At 54.5% G+C, this 14,668-nt stretch overlaps 5 protein-coding genes across 5 annotated transcripts; 2 read left to right on the forward strand and 3 right to left on the reverse strand.

The window, feature by feature from the left end:
• Window positions 1-250: 250 nt before the first annotated feature.
• Window positions 251-1,534, reverse strand: ATEG_09878 (translation initiation factor eIF5; the record flags this gene model as incomplete). Its single annotated transcript, XM_001218499.1, has 1 exon — window positions 251-1,534. The coding sequence occupies one exon, from the start codon at window positions 1,532-1,534 to the stop codon at window positions 251-253; it is 1,284 nt and encodes a 427-aa protein (XP_001218500.1).
• Window positions 1,535-2,839: 1,305 nt separating this feature from the next.
• ATEG_09879 (bifunctional hydroxyethylthiazole kinase/thiamine-phosphate diphosphorylase) lies at window positions 2,840-4,735 on the forward strand (the record flags this gene model as incomplete). Its single annotated transcript, XM_001218500.1, has 7 exons — window positions 2,840-2,939; window positions 2,995-3,171; window positions 3,230-3,365; window positions 3,421-3,831; window positions 3,898-4,274; window positions 4,331-4,431; window positions 4,481-4,735. The coding sequence occupies 7 exons, from the start codon at window positions 2,840-2,842 to the stop codon at window positions 4,733-4,735; spliced, it is 1,557 nt and encodes a 518-aa protein (XP_001218501.1).
• Window positions 4,736-5,844: 1,109 nt separating this feature from the next.
• ATEG_09880 (uncharacterized protein) lies at window positions 5,845-7,590 on the reverse strand (the record flags this gene model as incomplete). The annotated part of the gene is made up of 2 exons (XM_001218501.1): window positions 5,845-7,313; window positions 7,389-7,590. 2 exons carry the CDS (start codon window positions 7,588-7,590, stop codon window positions 5,845-5,847), a joined length of 1,671 nt encoding a protein of 556 aa, XP_001218502.1.
• Window positions 7,591-8,405: 815 nt separating this feature from the next.
• On the reverse strand, window positions 8,406-9,373 carry ATEG_09881 (SGNH/GDSL hydrolase family protein; the record flags this gene model as incomplete). Its single annotated transcript, XM_001218502.1, has 5 exons — window positions 8,406-8,542; window positions 8,593-8,971; window positions 9,020-9,119; window positions 9,152-9,191; window positions 9,244-9,373. 5 exons carry the CDS (start codon window positions 9,371-9,373, stop codon window positions 8,406-8,408), a joined length of 786 nt encoding a protein of 261 aa, XP_001218503.1.
• Window positions 9,374-11,291: 1,918 nt separating this feature from the next.
• ATEG_09882 (chloride channel protein) lies at window positions 11,292-14,126 on the forward strand (the record flags this gene model as incomplete). Its single annotated transcript, XM_001218503.1, has 3 exons — window positions 11,292-13,484; window positions 13,534-13,920; window positions 13,971-14,126. The coding sequence occupies 3 exons, from the start codon at window positions 11,292-11,294 to the stop codon at window positions 14,124-14,126; spliced, it is 2,736 nt and encodes a 911-aa protein (XP_001218504.1).
• Window positions 14,127-14,668: the final 542 nt, after the last annotated feature.

Consider the following 14,668-nt stretch of genomic DNA (forward strand, 5'->3'; position numbering starts at 1 on the left):
TGGACAGTCGAGATGGTTATGCGGTTACGACTAACAACTTGTATATTGTGCGCATGTCTACAGTTCTGTTTAATTCATAGGAATGGCGATTGATTGAATAACTATCTCAATAATCACAACATTTTTTTCGTGTGGTTTAATTCATATCAAGCCAAGGCACAGTGCAAATGAGCGAATCCAGTTAACGTTCAAGAACAAGCGAGCAAAAATCCCGAAAAGGCGATCGTCAGAAGATGGAGACGATAGGCGTTTACTCCTCGTCGCTCTCTTCCTCGCTCTCCTCCTCACTCTCGGCGTTTTCCAGCCACTCGAGAAAAGGCTCGGCGGCCTTGCGGACCTTGCGGCTGGTGGAGATGTCGACGTACTTTTTGCTCGCCTTGCTACCCCAAGCCTTAAGGGTCTCCTCAGAGACGATGTCGTTCTGGTAGTAGCCGAGAAGGATGGCGGGGATCTGGGAGATCAGCTCGGGGTGGTCATTGCCGACGAACCGCTCCGTACCGCCCAGCAGAGCCTTCTCATGGCGCTCAGAGGTGACCATTTTCTTCAGCAGAGCAGCGCGGCCGCCGATCTGCTTGGTGATCTTCTCATCGAAGATGGTCTGAGCCAGGACAGCGAGGGTCTTGTGCTTGGTCTCGATACCGTACTCCTTGGCCTTCTTGTAGATGTCGATATCGCTGACCGCGGTGACACCACCCTCCTCAGACGCAGTCTTCTGGATCCAGCTGCCCAGCTCATCATAAGCGGAAGGGCCATCCGCACCCTCGTCTTCATCCTCGAGGACCAGGGAGCGCTTGAGGTCGGAGGGCAGTTCCTTGGCCCGAGCCTTGACGGCCTCCTCAGACACATCCACAGCCCAGTCGCCGTCATCGACGTCGGTATCGGCCGCGATTCTTTGGGCTTCGGCCTTGATACGACGGGTCAGCTCGTCATCGCTGCCAGCATCCAGGGCGAGATCGCCGTTTTCACCGTCCCCGTTGTCAGAGTTGCTGTCGCCGGGGCTGCCGTCCTTGTCACCGTTCGCGGAAGCGTCGCCATTTTTCTCCTTCTTCCGCTCCCGACGGGCCCGCTTGTCGCCCTTGTCCTTCTTGCCACCCTTGGTGGTTTGGTTGCGGAGGATGAAGGTGCTCAGCTTCAGACGGGGGTCAACGTCGGTACGCTGACCGCAGGCCTTGCAGTCCAGGATGATCTTGTCGTCCTTGATGATGACGTCGGTCTCGGGGTTCTTGCACTTCTTGCAGAGAACAAACTTGGAGATGAAACCATCGAGGTAGTCCTGGAGCTTGGGGGCATCATGGGCACCGTTGATGATCCAGCGGTCATCAGTGGGCTTGGCGTTGGCTTGGGCGCCAAGTTCAAAGCCAAAGTACTTGATGACATAGGCGGGAGGACGGCTCAGGGACTGGGCGACGGAGTTGAGGTTGACAATGACGGTCTTGATACCGTTGCCCTTGCCCTCAATCTTGGACTGGAGCTTCTCCATCTTGTAACGGTAGAAGGGATCGGTGACATCCCGACGAATGTTGACGGTAGCCATGATGACAGTTGATGCAGGGAGGTGGGATTAATAACGAGCAGCGAGTCGAGGAATCAGGCGGGAGGGATTTTCTGGGACCAGGAGTGATGTCTTGAAGGGACAAGACATGCGTCACGAGTTCCTGAGATCGAAGGAATGGTGGCGGTTGTTGGGTGTGGGAAGACACAGGCGGAGGGTTCACGAGAGAAGACGTGGACGTGAGGGTGATGGGCAGCCCGGAGGATAGCTTTCAGCCACAGGACTTGGAGTGTATACTACAAGGTTTCGGCGTGATGCGAAACTTTTGCAGCTTGAGCGGCAGGTGGTGGTCGAAATCTCTGACGCAGGACGAATACATAGACAAGTTGTCGAGCGACACTTTTTCTGGTGGGTTTGGAGTGGCTTTCTCTGACTGAGGGAGAGAAACCAACAAGGCGTGGTTTGTCTTTTGGGGGGGGAATAGGAGATTGCAAAACAACAGCTCCACGAGGAAGACGATCGGATGAGGTGGAAACGAGTCCAAACCGATGGCAGAAGTGATGTGGTAGAGTTGAAGGTGGGATGGAGGAGAGAGAAAGGAAGAAGAGAGAAAGAGGAAGTGAGAAAGAAGCCGGCAGCCACAGGAAAAAACAGCCCCCAAAGAGCCCGGATGCCAAGAAATTCCGGCCGAGAAAAAATATTGCGGCTGACTCAGCTGAGCCGAGTTCCGATCTTTTATTTTTGTAGTGGCTGGCAGTACGGAGTACACTGTTGGATTTATTCGAATTATACGATTGAATAGGGGATCATGATTTGAATTAGCTGTCATTAAATGAAATGATGATGTTCTTGCATGGAATGGAGAATGCAAGGATCATGGTAGCAGTACGATGGTGACGCACATATACCTCGGTGGATTCAAGTATATATCCTGCATCATGCACTAGATAGTTAAGAATCAGAGACAGAAAATGTCTGTTCAAAAGAACCTACAGCATCAATTGCATTTCTGGTACACAGTGTATATCTCCTTCATCCAGGATCTCTATGCTTATTGTTATTCCTCTCCTATACTCCGGTCTACCGTCCATGGAAGTCTGACTAAGTCTCTAACGTCACTCAAATAACCCATCGACAACTATGCATTCCTTTCTATACTCCCAACAATAAGAGAACCAACACCCATCCTTCACGGTAAGTCTTCATTCAGCCAAATAAATACCAAATCTTGTCGTGGTACAGTCATACACCCCACCGCCCCTCCATCCCGCGGGAAAATATCAGTCGCTCCACCCATGCATCATCTACCGATCCCTTTGACAGATCGCATACTAATCCTACCAGACCATGAAGCTCAACCTCTCCTGCTACCTGGTCACCGACTCGACCCCTCCCATTCTCAAGGGTCGAGACCTCTGTGCAGTGGTTGAAGAAGCCCTCAAAGGAGGTGAGTCTTCTCCCCCCACCATCAACCTGGAACACCCGATTAACGCTTGGCGCAGGTGTCACGGTGGTCCAGTACCGAGACAAAAAGAGCGACACCGGAGACCAAATCCACACCGCGAAGAAGCTGCACCAGATCACCACTAAGTATGGTGTGCCTCTGCTGATCAATGACCGCGTGGATGTTGCGCTCGCTGTCGGCGCCGAGGGCGTGCATCTCGGTCAAGATGACATGAGTATGTTGCGCTCCCTCCCATCATTCCCCCGGAGCGAACTGCTAACAACTCCTGGTAGCCATTGAGGAAGCCAAAAGGCTCCTCCCCAAAGATGCCATCATCGGCATCAGCGCCTCGTCCATCGATGAAGCCCAGAAGGCCATCGCCGCGGGTGCAGACTACCTAGGCATTGGAACCATGTTCGCAACTCCAACGTAGGTTTAAGGTACCTCACCACAGCTTAGAGAAATAAACTAAGTTACGATGCAGAAAGACAAACACCAAATCCATCATCGGGACCGCCGGCACCCAGGCCATCCTCGATGCCATTTCCGAAACAGGCCGCGATGTCGGCACCGTCTCCATCGGCGGAATCAATCTGTCCAACGTGCAACGCGTCCTGTACCAGTCCAAAGCACCGCGCAAGGGTCTGGACGGGGTCGCCATCGTCAGCGCCATCATGGCCGCGGACGATCCGCGCGCTGCTGCGGCCGAGTTCGTCCGTCGCATTGCTACGCCGCCGCCGTTCGTCGCTGGCCCAGCCGCTCCCATCAATGGGCTCTCCGAGATGCTAGACACGGTGCCCGCGATCGTGCAAAAGATGGTCCAGACGCACCCCCTGGTGCACAACATGATCAACTTTGTCGTGGCGAACTTTGTCGCCAACGTTGCGTTGTCCATGTACGTTCCCTTAGTCTTCATTGCCTACGTATAGTGACTGGATAACTAACACTATTCTCGCTTCAGGGGCGCTTCCCCCATCATGTCCCCGTACGGCGAGGAGGCGGTCGATCTCTGTCAATTTGACGGCGCCCTCCTCATCAACATGGGCACCTTGACCAGCGAGAGCGTCTCGAACTACCTCAAAGCCATCAAGGCGTACAACGAACGCGGCAACCCGGTCGTGTACGACCCTGTCGGCGCGGCAGCGACCCATATCCGCCGCGGGGCCGTGGCCCAGTTGATGGCCGGCGGCTACTTCACCCTCATCAAGGGCAACGAGGGCGAGATCCGCCAGGTCTCTGGCAGCAGCGGCGTGACCCAACGCGGTGTCGACAGCGGACCAAGCAGCCTCGATAGCGCGTCCAAGGCCAAGCTTGCTCGCGACCTGGCCCGCAGAGAACGTACGCCCCCCGCTCCCTGATCTCTGAACCACCCACCGTGATGCTGACGCATACAGACAACCTGGTCCTCTTGACCGGCTCGACCGACTACCTTAGTGACGGCGAGCGGGTTCTGGCCATCGAAAATGGCCACGAGCTTCTTGGCCAAGTGACAGGCGTACGTCCAACTGACCCGCTCATTGATTCGCGTACTAACAAGAACCTAGACCGGCTGTGCTGTTGGCACCGTTGCAGGCTGCTTCCTGACTACCCATCCGTCCGATAAACTCCTTGCCGTCCTGTCGGGACTTCTGATGTACGAGATTGCTGCCGAGAATGCAGCGGCGAGAGAAAATGTGCGTGGACCGGGGAGTTTCGTGCCGGCGTTCCTGGATGAATTGTACGTCATCCGACAGGCTGCGTTGGCAGGAGACAGCAGCTGGTTCGCTGGACGGGCGAAGGTGCAGGAGATTTCTGTGTAGATATAGAACGCCATGATGGTGATATAGACTTCCCGGCCGAATAGTATGAGATTCATGCCTAAACCCTAAGGCAGCACTTCCCCGCACCGCGGAGTTCCCCGCAGCGTCTCTCACCACATTGTGGCATCCCTTTTCTTCTCATCCCTCTCGCCCCTGTATTCCAGACATCATCACGGAACATCCTCGCCTTCACGCCCAAAATGGCAGCCATCTCAAGAGCATCCCGGATTCGTAAGTCATTTGCGCCCTCAAGAGATCCCCGCTAACCAATCGCCAGGGAACCCGGCCTTATTGTACGTGCAGCCCAGATCAACCAACGAGACTGACTGCCTTACTAACCGAAGAACCCAGCATCTGCGATATCCAGGAAAAGTTCCGTCCGGCGATGCACGAGTTCAGCAAGATGCACGTCAACCCGCCCCACGACGCCTTACCAAAGCTAACAAGCCGAGCAGCATCCCGACGACCTCCAAACTCCTCCGCGCCGCAGACACCTTCCAGATCCCCACGTATGTCACGACCCAGAACCGCGCCCGGCTGGGCGACACCATCGGCGAGCTGCAGCGGCATCTGACCGGCGCACACGTCAAGGCCAACCTCGACAAGACGCTCTTCTCCATGATCACGCCCGAGCTCGAGGCGCTGCTCCCCAAGCCCGAGGTCTCCCCCGTCGACGCCATCATCGTCGGCATCGAGACCCACATCTGTGTCACGCAGACGGCGCTGGATCTGCTCGAGCGTGGCCACCGTGTGTATGTGATTGTGGACGGGGTCACCAGTGTGAATCCCGAGGAGAGGGGCATCGCCCTGGCGCGGCTGCGGGACGCCGGCGCCATTGTCACCAGTAGTGAGAGTATCTTGTTTGAGATCCTGGGGGATGCGAGCCATGCGAATTTCAAGGCTGTTAATACCCTGATTAAGGAATTCAAGGAGGATACGAAGGCGTCGTTGGGCGCCTTGGCGAAGATGTGATTTGGGAGCCAGGCTTGATAGACGTACATACAAGGACATGAGATAAGACTGTGCCAATTTGTTCTTACTAGCCTACTGTATAGACACTATGGCCAATTGCTAGGTCTACGGACTGCACGACGCGTGCCTAATCTATTTCATTTAGGGGTCGTCGGGGGCCGACTGGCGGCCGGCGACTGTGACGAGTTGAGCCATCCGAAAGCGGAGGCGCCCCCGATGGGATTCGAAGCCCACGGTTGGCCCGTCCGCGTCTCGTCCGGCGAAGCCCGAGACGACGCAGACTGCGACGCAGAAGTCGGCCCGGTGGGTTCCGCACTGGAGGTGCCGGAGAACGTTGCGGTTGTCGGCGTCCGCGACGAGGATTTGCTCGGCCGCAGAACCTTCATGGGCCGCCCTCGGGAAGACTTCCCGGCAGAGGCACTGGTGTCCGACCTGGCGTCGCGTTTCCACGAGCCCCAGACTCCTGGAAGCTCCGCCTTGGACGGAGGCACAGCGGGCTGCGGTTCTGACGGCGGGGTCGACTTGGGCGCAGGGTCAACGTTCTTTGATGGGTCCTGAATGTCCAAAGACGTCTTTCGACTCTCTTCGGGTTCCTCCAGGGAGCCTCTCGCCGAGCCGGAGACTGATCGCGACGGGCGCATGGTGTGGTTGGGCTGTCCGATCACCCCGACTGACGCATGTCCATTAGCGACTGGCAGGTCAGCTGCTTGCTTGGTCTGTTCTGTTCGTTCGGTCCGCGGAATGTCGGGTGCGGTGCGCAGGAACTTGAAAACAGCGTCGTCCTCCGGACGAACCAGCGGGACGGAGATTTTGTTCCTCTCGTCATCGACCATGATCATCTTGTCCTGAGAGAACAGGATGTCCGCGTTGTGGGAGCGGAGCACATCGCTGCCGATGACGATCTGGATTGACGGGTCGGTGGGATCGACGTCACGGATGAGGAACCGAATCGTCAGCGCAGGGAGCTGAGGCACGGGGCTGCTTGACCGCGAGGACGATTGGTGAACGCTCGCCTCGGGCAGATACATCGGCAGCTTGATGAACTGCACGTCGTCCGCTTCCGTCACCAAATCTTCCAAGCCGTATTTCCGGATCATCGGATAGCCCAGGAACGACGTATACGAGCCCGAGCAGACAGCCGCGTACAGAAGTGAGTCGTTGGAGAAGTTTGTCGTCAACCAACACCGGATGATGCAGGGCACCGGGCCCAGGAGGAACAGTCCGGGAGGCGGAATCAGCGGCGATCCCGCGGCCGAAGAGCCCATCATCTTGCTGGCTGTGTCTAAACCAAGACTATTCGTGCGTGCCGAATGATGGGAATATCCCGACGAGCTTTGTCGACCATCGGACCGATGGGACAGAGACCGCTCGGTTAGCGGATGGCTTCCCATGCCACTGCCAGTCCTCAAGGGAAGATCCGTGCTAGAACGGCTCGCCTGTCCGTAGTACCCATGGATGGCGCTTTCATCAAACCGAACGCTGTTCGCTCTCGAAGTCCCCCGTCGCGGCTCATCCTCAGCCTCGAGACCCATGGTGCCGACCACACCGTGATGCTGTCCTTGATCAAAGCCCTTGAAAGCGTCGGCTGGAGAATGGAAAACCGGCTCTGGAGAGCAGACCAGCGGGTTAGTTCCTTCATGCCGTTCTTGCCAAGCAGATCAGGCCATAAGAAAACACCCACCTGTAGGCATGGGACCTCCGACCGAGGTAGGAAACGGCGACAACGGACCCCAGACACTTCTCAACCGGGCATCCTCGTCCCTCCGTCGCTCAAGTCGCGCAATCCGCTCCGCCTGTTCGAACTGAGAGGCGTGAAGCTCCTTCAACTCTTCGAAGATGCGCCAGATATCGTCGCGGGAAGCAAAAGGGTACTGTGCATCCATATCCGAACCACGAGGGGTAGAAGCGATGGCGCCAGCGGTGACGGAGACGAATAAACGCAGAAACGTTCCAGGACTGAGTAGAATATCCTGATCCTTCCAGCTACTTTGGACCGAAGACGACGGATACTGGGGCTCTCAGCAGTTGTGTTCCTTGTCTCCCACAATCCTCGAAACTCCTCCTCCCGCGTGCTGTGAGACGGCCGTACGGCCGTCCACCCAATTTGCTAGAACCTAGGATCTGTTGTATTTGTTGCAAACATATAAGATTGACCAAACCGGGGGCGGAGAAGCGTGCGATGATCGGCCGACGGCGTACGAGTCGGGAGGGTGGAAAGGAGGGATTCGGGGTGTTATAGGAACGGGACAAATGCCGAGAGAGATAGAGAGCGGTAGCGACGAGGGGAGAAGAACGGCAGGGTCCGATATGGCAAGGACAATGCGGTAATGCAAGGCGTAAGGAGGGATGAGTTATGATGGCTCGAGGGAGGAGGTTTGATGCCGACGTGCGAAGAAAGTGGCGACGGCGAAGGAAGAGTTCTGCAGGAGATCTGGGAGGATTGCGAGAGAAGAGGTTACGTATAAAAGTCAAGAGAATAGCAAGAGACAGAAGTCTGAGAGGGAGATTGATGGTTGCACAAATGGATGGATGAAGGGAGAAGGGGAAATGAGGGGATTCGCGGCCCTCTGGGGGATTCTTCCGTCCGATTCTAGACCGCTTTCACTTTGCTTGGTCTACCAGGTACCACTCTCCATTATCCAGCCATGATTGCTGTATAGATCTATTTGGAAGTCTATTTTATGTCGATTTCTACCGATTAATACCGCGGCGCCTCTGTCCAGGGCGGATGCACCCAGGGCAATTGCTCCGGACTTAACTCCGGGCAATTCTGTCGAATTGTTTCCATCACCACCTCTAAAACCATCCGGTAACCGTCCGCCGTCAAATGCAGTCCTGTCCACGAGTGAGTATCAACCCGCTTAATGTCTTTGAGAAGAACCCACCATCGGTCAGTAGACTCTGCAGTTTCGCATTATTGGGGATCTCCTTCGAACCTGTCAGAGGCTCCCCTTCCTTCCAGCCGGCCGCCGTCATGAATGCTGTCCAGATGTCGGCGACAGGGGTTCCTAGCGATGTTGCAACCTCCCGGGCAGCATCTGCATAGATCTTGGTGTGACTGGCGGTTCGGGCCAAAGGGGAGCCGTCACCCGGGTCCATTTGGTACTCGTTCACTGCAGGTGGGGTGAGCACGATGACCTGGGTGCCTTGAGCTGTCACCGCGGGGTGTTGAATGAGTTGCCTCAGGTTCTCCTTGAACTTGTCCAGAGGGACGTGTTGGAAGGTCCCTGGAATACAGGCATCATTGGCGCCGAAGAAGATTGTCTACCTTGAATTAGTCTTAGGCATTTTCAGTCTCCGTAGGAATGATACCATCAACTTCACCGTAGCTCTTTGCGGCGTGGGGAAGAATTTTGGAAAGACATTGATCGCATTAGCGGTGGTATAGCCACTGGTGATGTCGGTTAATTGTCTGTTCGTTGCAGTACAAAAGGCCGTCCATACCTAAACCCGCGATTGATGACATCCAAGCGGCGGCAGTAGGCTGGAGACGCGTTAGTTGGAACCCCATTCAGAGGATGGAGAGAGTCAGTCACCATCTTGCAACTCGGCCTGGAAGACGAATCCATCGGCCGGCGAAGTCGACTGCTGAGTGATGGAGTCGCCAAAGAGGATGAATTGGTCGTATGGCTGGAACAGGCCTTCGTCGGCGGAGTGGTTTGTCATGATGAGTTGTGGTTTATTATTAGGTAGATGAACGACTGCAGTGGTGAGGATGTCCAAGGCTGTGGGTGAGGATTATGTATGCTCCACTTGCGGAATTGACTCTTTTCAACACGGGACCCAAAAAACATCCCCATTGATGGCCAAATTACCCCCAATTTCCACCAACAAAAATACTTCATCCCATAGGATCCATCGTTCTAGCCCAGTCGATGCTAGACTGGGTGACTTGATATATTTTAAGACCATCTCGTGGATACTACGTTTGCGCATCGCGGGGCCCCTCCTTTGTAGTATTGCCTTGTGGGTGTGTGCATATTTACGGAGTCTTTGGCAGATCAAGATGATAACGATAGAATTTTACAACCAATTTGGACTATCCAGGCTTACAGATCACAGCTAGTTACCTCTGTCGTGCACCATGCCTACCAATCCAAAGATGAAGAAGGCCGTCAATGCTCGGCATGCAGCCACGGACCTACAGGTCGGACTCTTTGCACGACCAATGTTACTGACGAGACTGAAAATGAGCGATAGGAGAAAGCTCAAAGATCCCCTAAGCGAACATACCAACGCCTCCAGACTACTCTATCTCGGCCGTCCCAGCAAAGCTCGGACAGAGTGGATGGACCTGGAGACGAGTGAGTCATCATCCCTACGGAGTGACAGTGAAGCATTGCTGGTTAGAGGTAAATCCTTGACTTCGGGGTTCTATGTTAGGGAACAAGCAGTAAAGTAGGTAATCACTAGAGGAAATATCTCAACCCGCAGAGAAAAGGGTGAAAGTTGACTGTTTACTGTCTTCTAGCCATAGGGAAGCATGGCCAAGCTTTCCATCCCATCGCCAGGAAAGCTTGGACGAGGAGAATCCTGTGGTTGACAGGGAGTAAAGCTGCCATTCCCTTCCGAGACATGCAGGCCGATAGATTGGAGGACAATCCGGGATCTACTATAGAAGGCATATAAAAGAAAAGAGATAGGACGATGTCGTCCATAAGTAGAGCGTAACTTCATGCCCTTTATTAAGTACATGTGAACACAACATTTCATTTGTGTGTTGGAAGGCTAGAACATGCGTACAGCCCACTGAGACAATATATATCACACCCGAATGTCACAAGGGACCGGAGTAATATACTCTCGACTCTACCTCGATTGCGGTCACACCACGGAAAACACGAAGAACCGGATTAAGCTAAATAATCCGGATAGACAATCAATGTGATTTAGATCCATCTATCTTACGCAGAGTATAAACTGACCGTAGCCCTCGTTAACTCTATGCTACGAGAATCAGTCGCCATATGCGGAGCACAGACAAGGCGTCCAAAACATTGCCACCACAGGGCACGTCATCAGCAGCCATTGGGCCATGTTGATGTGCCATGATCGCCTCTCCCACGTCTTGGCGAGATGATCGGCTTGCATAACGGCGTGGAGTCATGCATCGTCTGGGATGCATCCCGGGATTGACCACCGTGCGTCGAGGGGTCGTACGTAACCAACGGGGCCAAGCGCGGGAGTCAAGAACCACACCCTGGTGATTCGATCAAAGACATTCAAGCAGAAACAGCGAAGGATCTGGATGCTTCGTCCGCGTGTATGGCGGCATTGATGAATGCAATGGATGATGCCATCAGATGACAGATGATCGCGGGGGGATGAGTCAGCACACCCTCCCGAGCAACTTCCGCTTCTCCTCTCCTCTTTCGAGCTGTTTATCTCCCCGTCGTCCATCTCTCTCCAACTCTCACCCGCTCTCGTTCATTTCGAGCGGTGTGCTTTGAATGATAATGCTTGTTGGTATGATTTAAACCCCGCGAATTATTTGCCGATGGCCCTGCGGGCAGCTGGAAACTGACCCTGTCCAGCTCGCCCGCTCTAGTCCAGACCGAAGCTCCCATTGCTTCTAGCTGGAAAGATGCCTCGTTCGGTTCCCACATACTTCACCGCGAACCCCCATGATGAACCCCAAGGTCCCAGTGACAACGAACGCCCTCGATCGGCTTCCAGGACCGCTCCGCCCTCCCCGTCAGCCGTCAGGCGGAGCCATAGCCTTCTGTCGGAAGCCCATACCGGCTATCAGTCGTTGGAGCCTCCGCTGGAGGTGACGGAGACGACCAGCTTGCTCGGAAACCCCCAGGAAGGTCGTCGACGTCTGCCTCGTCGCTCGTATACCAATATCTCCGCCAACTCCACGGCCGATAGCCACTTCCGGCACTCCCTGCTGAGCGGAAGCTTGCGTCGATCCCGCCACCATAGCCGCGCAAACTCGCAAAACCTTCGATTCAGTCGCCGGGGAAGTCTGGACGCAGACCAGGCCGACAGCCTCGCCGCCTCAGCCAAGGACGGCTTCGGCTCTTCCTCCTTCCTGGACGAGCGGACCTGGTATGATCAATTCACCTCAACGGATTGGGTCCATGATAGCATCGCCGATGGAGCCCGCCTTCGCGAGCTGCGGGCTCGGAAGGACATCCGTGGTCGTCTTCTTTCCTGGTTCGACGGTGCCCAGGGCTGGGTGTTGGTCGCCCTGATCGGTTGCATCACTGCAGCCATTGCCTATTTTGTGGATGTGACTGAGGACTTTGTGTTCGATTTAAAGGAGGGTTTCTGCACCACCAGGTGGTTTAATAGCCGCTCAAATTGCTGTGCCGATACTTATGATTGTCCGCAGTGGCGGTCGTGGTCGAGGATGTTCAGACCTTCCGGGTCTGACAACCAGTGGGTGGACTTTGCCTTGTATGTCTCTTGGGTTCTGGTCCTCTCGGCAGTCTCATGCCTCCTCACCCTCCTCACCAAGACCGTCGTTCCGTCTTCCATCTCGTTGACCACCCTGGATGAGAATCTGGCAGCCGCGGAGTCACGAGGAAGGCCCAGCATTGATGCCGCCGCCTCACCTGACTCATCCAGCCCCGGGGCTCCCTATGCCATGTTCCCTAGCCGCCCCGATATGGTTTACTATTCCGCTGCGGGGAGTGGAGTGGCCGAGGTCAAGGTAATTAACAGTGGTTTCGTTCTCCATGGCTATCTGGGATTCAAGACTCTTGTCATCAAAACCATTGCGCTGGTCTTCAGCGTCTCATCCGGCCTGAGCCTTGGAAAGGAGGGTCCATATGTCCACATTGCCACCTGCGTCGGGAATATTTGCTGTCGGCTCTTTGCCAAGTATAATCATAATGACGGCAAACGAAGAGAGGTTCTGAGTGCGAGCGCGGCTGGCGGTGTTGCAGTTGCTTTTGGAGCGCCTATTGGAGGCGTCCTTTTCAGTTTGGAGGAAGTCAGCTATTACTTCCCCCCGAAGACCCTCTTCAGGACGTTCTTCTGCTGCATCGCCGCAGCACTGTCGCTCAAGTTCCTGAACCCATATGGGACTGGTAAGATCGTCTTGTTCCAGGTTCGGTATCTCGGTGATTGGGAGATCTTCGAGATGGTCATCTTCATTTTCTTGGGAGTCTTGGGCGGCGCCTTGGGGGCCCTGTTCATCAAGGCATCGAACATCTGGGCAAAATCATTTCGTCGAATTCCGCTCATCAAGCGCTGGCCAATGCTCGAGGTCGTCCTTGTCGCGCTGCTGACAGGGTTGGTTAGTTTTTGGAATCGTTACACCAAGCTCCCTGTTTCGGAGCTTCTGTTCGAGTTGGCCTCTCCCTGTGAGCGGGAGTCCTCTTCACCTACGGGGCTGTGTCCCGACGAAGATGGGATCGGCGAGATCATCCGCTATCTGCTGATCGCTTTCGTCATCAAGAGTCTTCTTACCGTGGTCACTTTTGGAATCAAAGTCCCAGCTGGCATTTATGTGCCTTCCATGGTTGTCGGCGGCCTCTTGGGCCGGATTATCGGCCATGCCGCCCAATACTTGGTTGTGAAATATCCGACCTTTCCTCTTTTTGGCTCGTCCTGCCCGGCTGTCTCTGGTATGGAGTCCTGCGTGACTCCCGGAGTGTATGCAATGGTTGCCGCTGGGGCGACTATGTGTGGTGTCACTCGCTTGTCCGTTACTCTTGCTGTTATCTTGTTTGAACTCACAGGGAGCCTTGACCACGTGCTTCCATTCTCGCTCGCGATTCTGTGTGCCAAATGGACGGCGGACGCTATCGAGCCTCGTAGCATCTACGTAAGTCCACTCGCGTATCAAGTGAACGACTCGAACTCACAGTTACCAGGACCTTCTGACCGATATGAATTCCTATCCATTCCTTGACAACAATATCCAGATCGCGTCTGACGCTGAGCTTGGCGACATTGTGCGACCGGTGAGGAAGAGTCGCATTATCGATATATCGGAGTCCCCCTTCGTACCAGCGTCGGAGCTGCGTTCGAAGCTGCAGAATTTGCTTATGGCCGGCGAACTAGACAGTGGCCTCCCCATTCTGCGCCACAACATCCTGACCGGATTGATCCCCGCGCCGGATCTGGAGTACGCGTTGGACAATCTCGAAGACGAGGACAACTCGCTGTGTCTAATGGCATTGGACACGTCGATGGTTATCTCTGACAGCGAAGACCTTCCTGGCCCTGATCGAGTGGATTTTGGCCGATATATAGACCCGGTATGTCGATGGCCCGTGTCAGCGAGTTCAACTGCTAATACCTTTCCTAGGCCCCCATCGCTTTAGACATCCATTCGCCTATAGATCTTGTTTACCAGTGTTTTACAAAGCTGGGCTTGCGGTATCTGTGTGTTCTTCAGAACGGAGAATATGCTGGCTTAGTCCACAAGAAAGCCTTTGTGAAGTTTGTAAAGCAGAATGAGTGATTGTTTTTGACATATTTTGACCGCAGAGACTGCTTTGAAGCATTCAATCAGAACATAGCATTGTTGCGAAGCATTTCTGGCGTTCTATGGCCCTTCCTTATCTGTGTTCAACCTGCCTTGCTGCACATATCATCTTGGTTATTGCTCGGTTTGTCACCATCCACCCATCTTGTTAGCTACTGTCTGTCATTTCAGCGTTCTGAAATTCCTGTTATACATATTGCATGACCTTGATTTAGATCTGTTCGCTATTGATACTTATGTTTTCGAAGAATAACTATTCCGAGAATCACCATGCTGTTTATGAAGCTGTGATGCTAGATCTCATATTTAGAAAGCCGACTTCCATCAGTTCCCAGAAATCTACACTACACTCCATCCTCAGCTTCCACACTGCCCTCCAACTGCACGACCCTCACTAAATCCGCGCCCTTACATTCCTAGCCGCCGCCTGCCTCCAGAGCCGAGGCAAAGGCCCATCCAAACCGTACAGTGGATCGAGTGGTGGTATAGGCACGGCGTCGCATCTGGTAGCTAATCTC

This window comes from Aspergillus terreus, genomic scaffold, assembly GCF_000149615.1.
Source record: "Aspergillus terreus NIH2624 scaffold_15 genomic scaffold, whole genome shotgun sequence".
In the NCBI taxonomy this organism is placed as follows: Eukaryota; Fungi; Ascomycota; class Eurotiomycetes; order Eurotiales; family Aspergillaceae; genus Aspergillus; species Aspergillus terreus.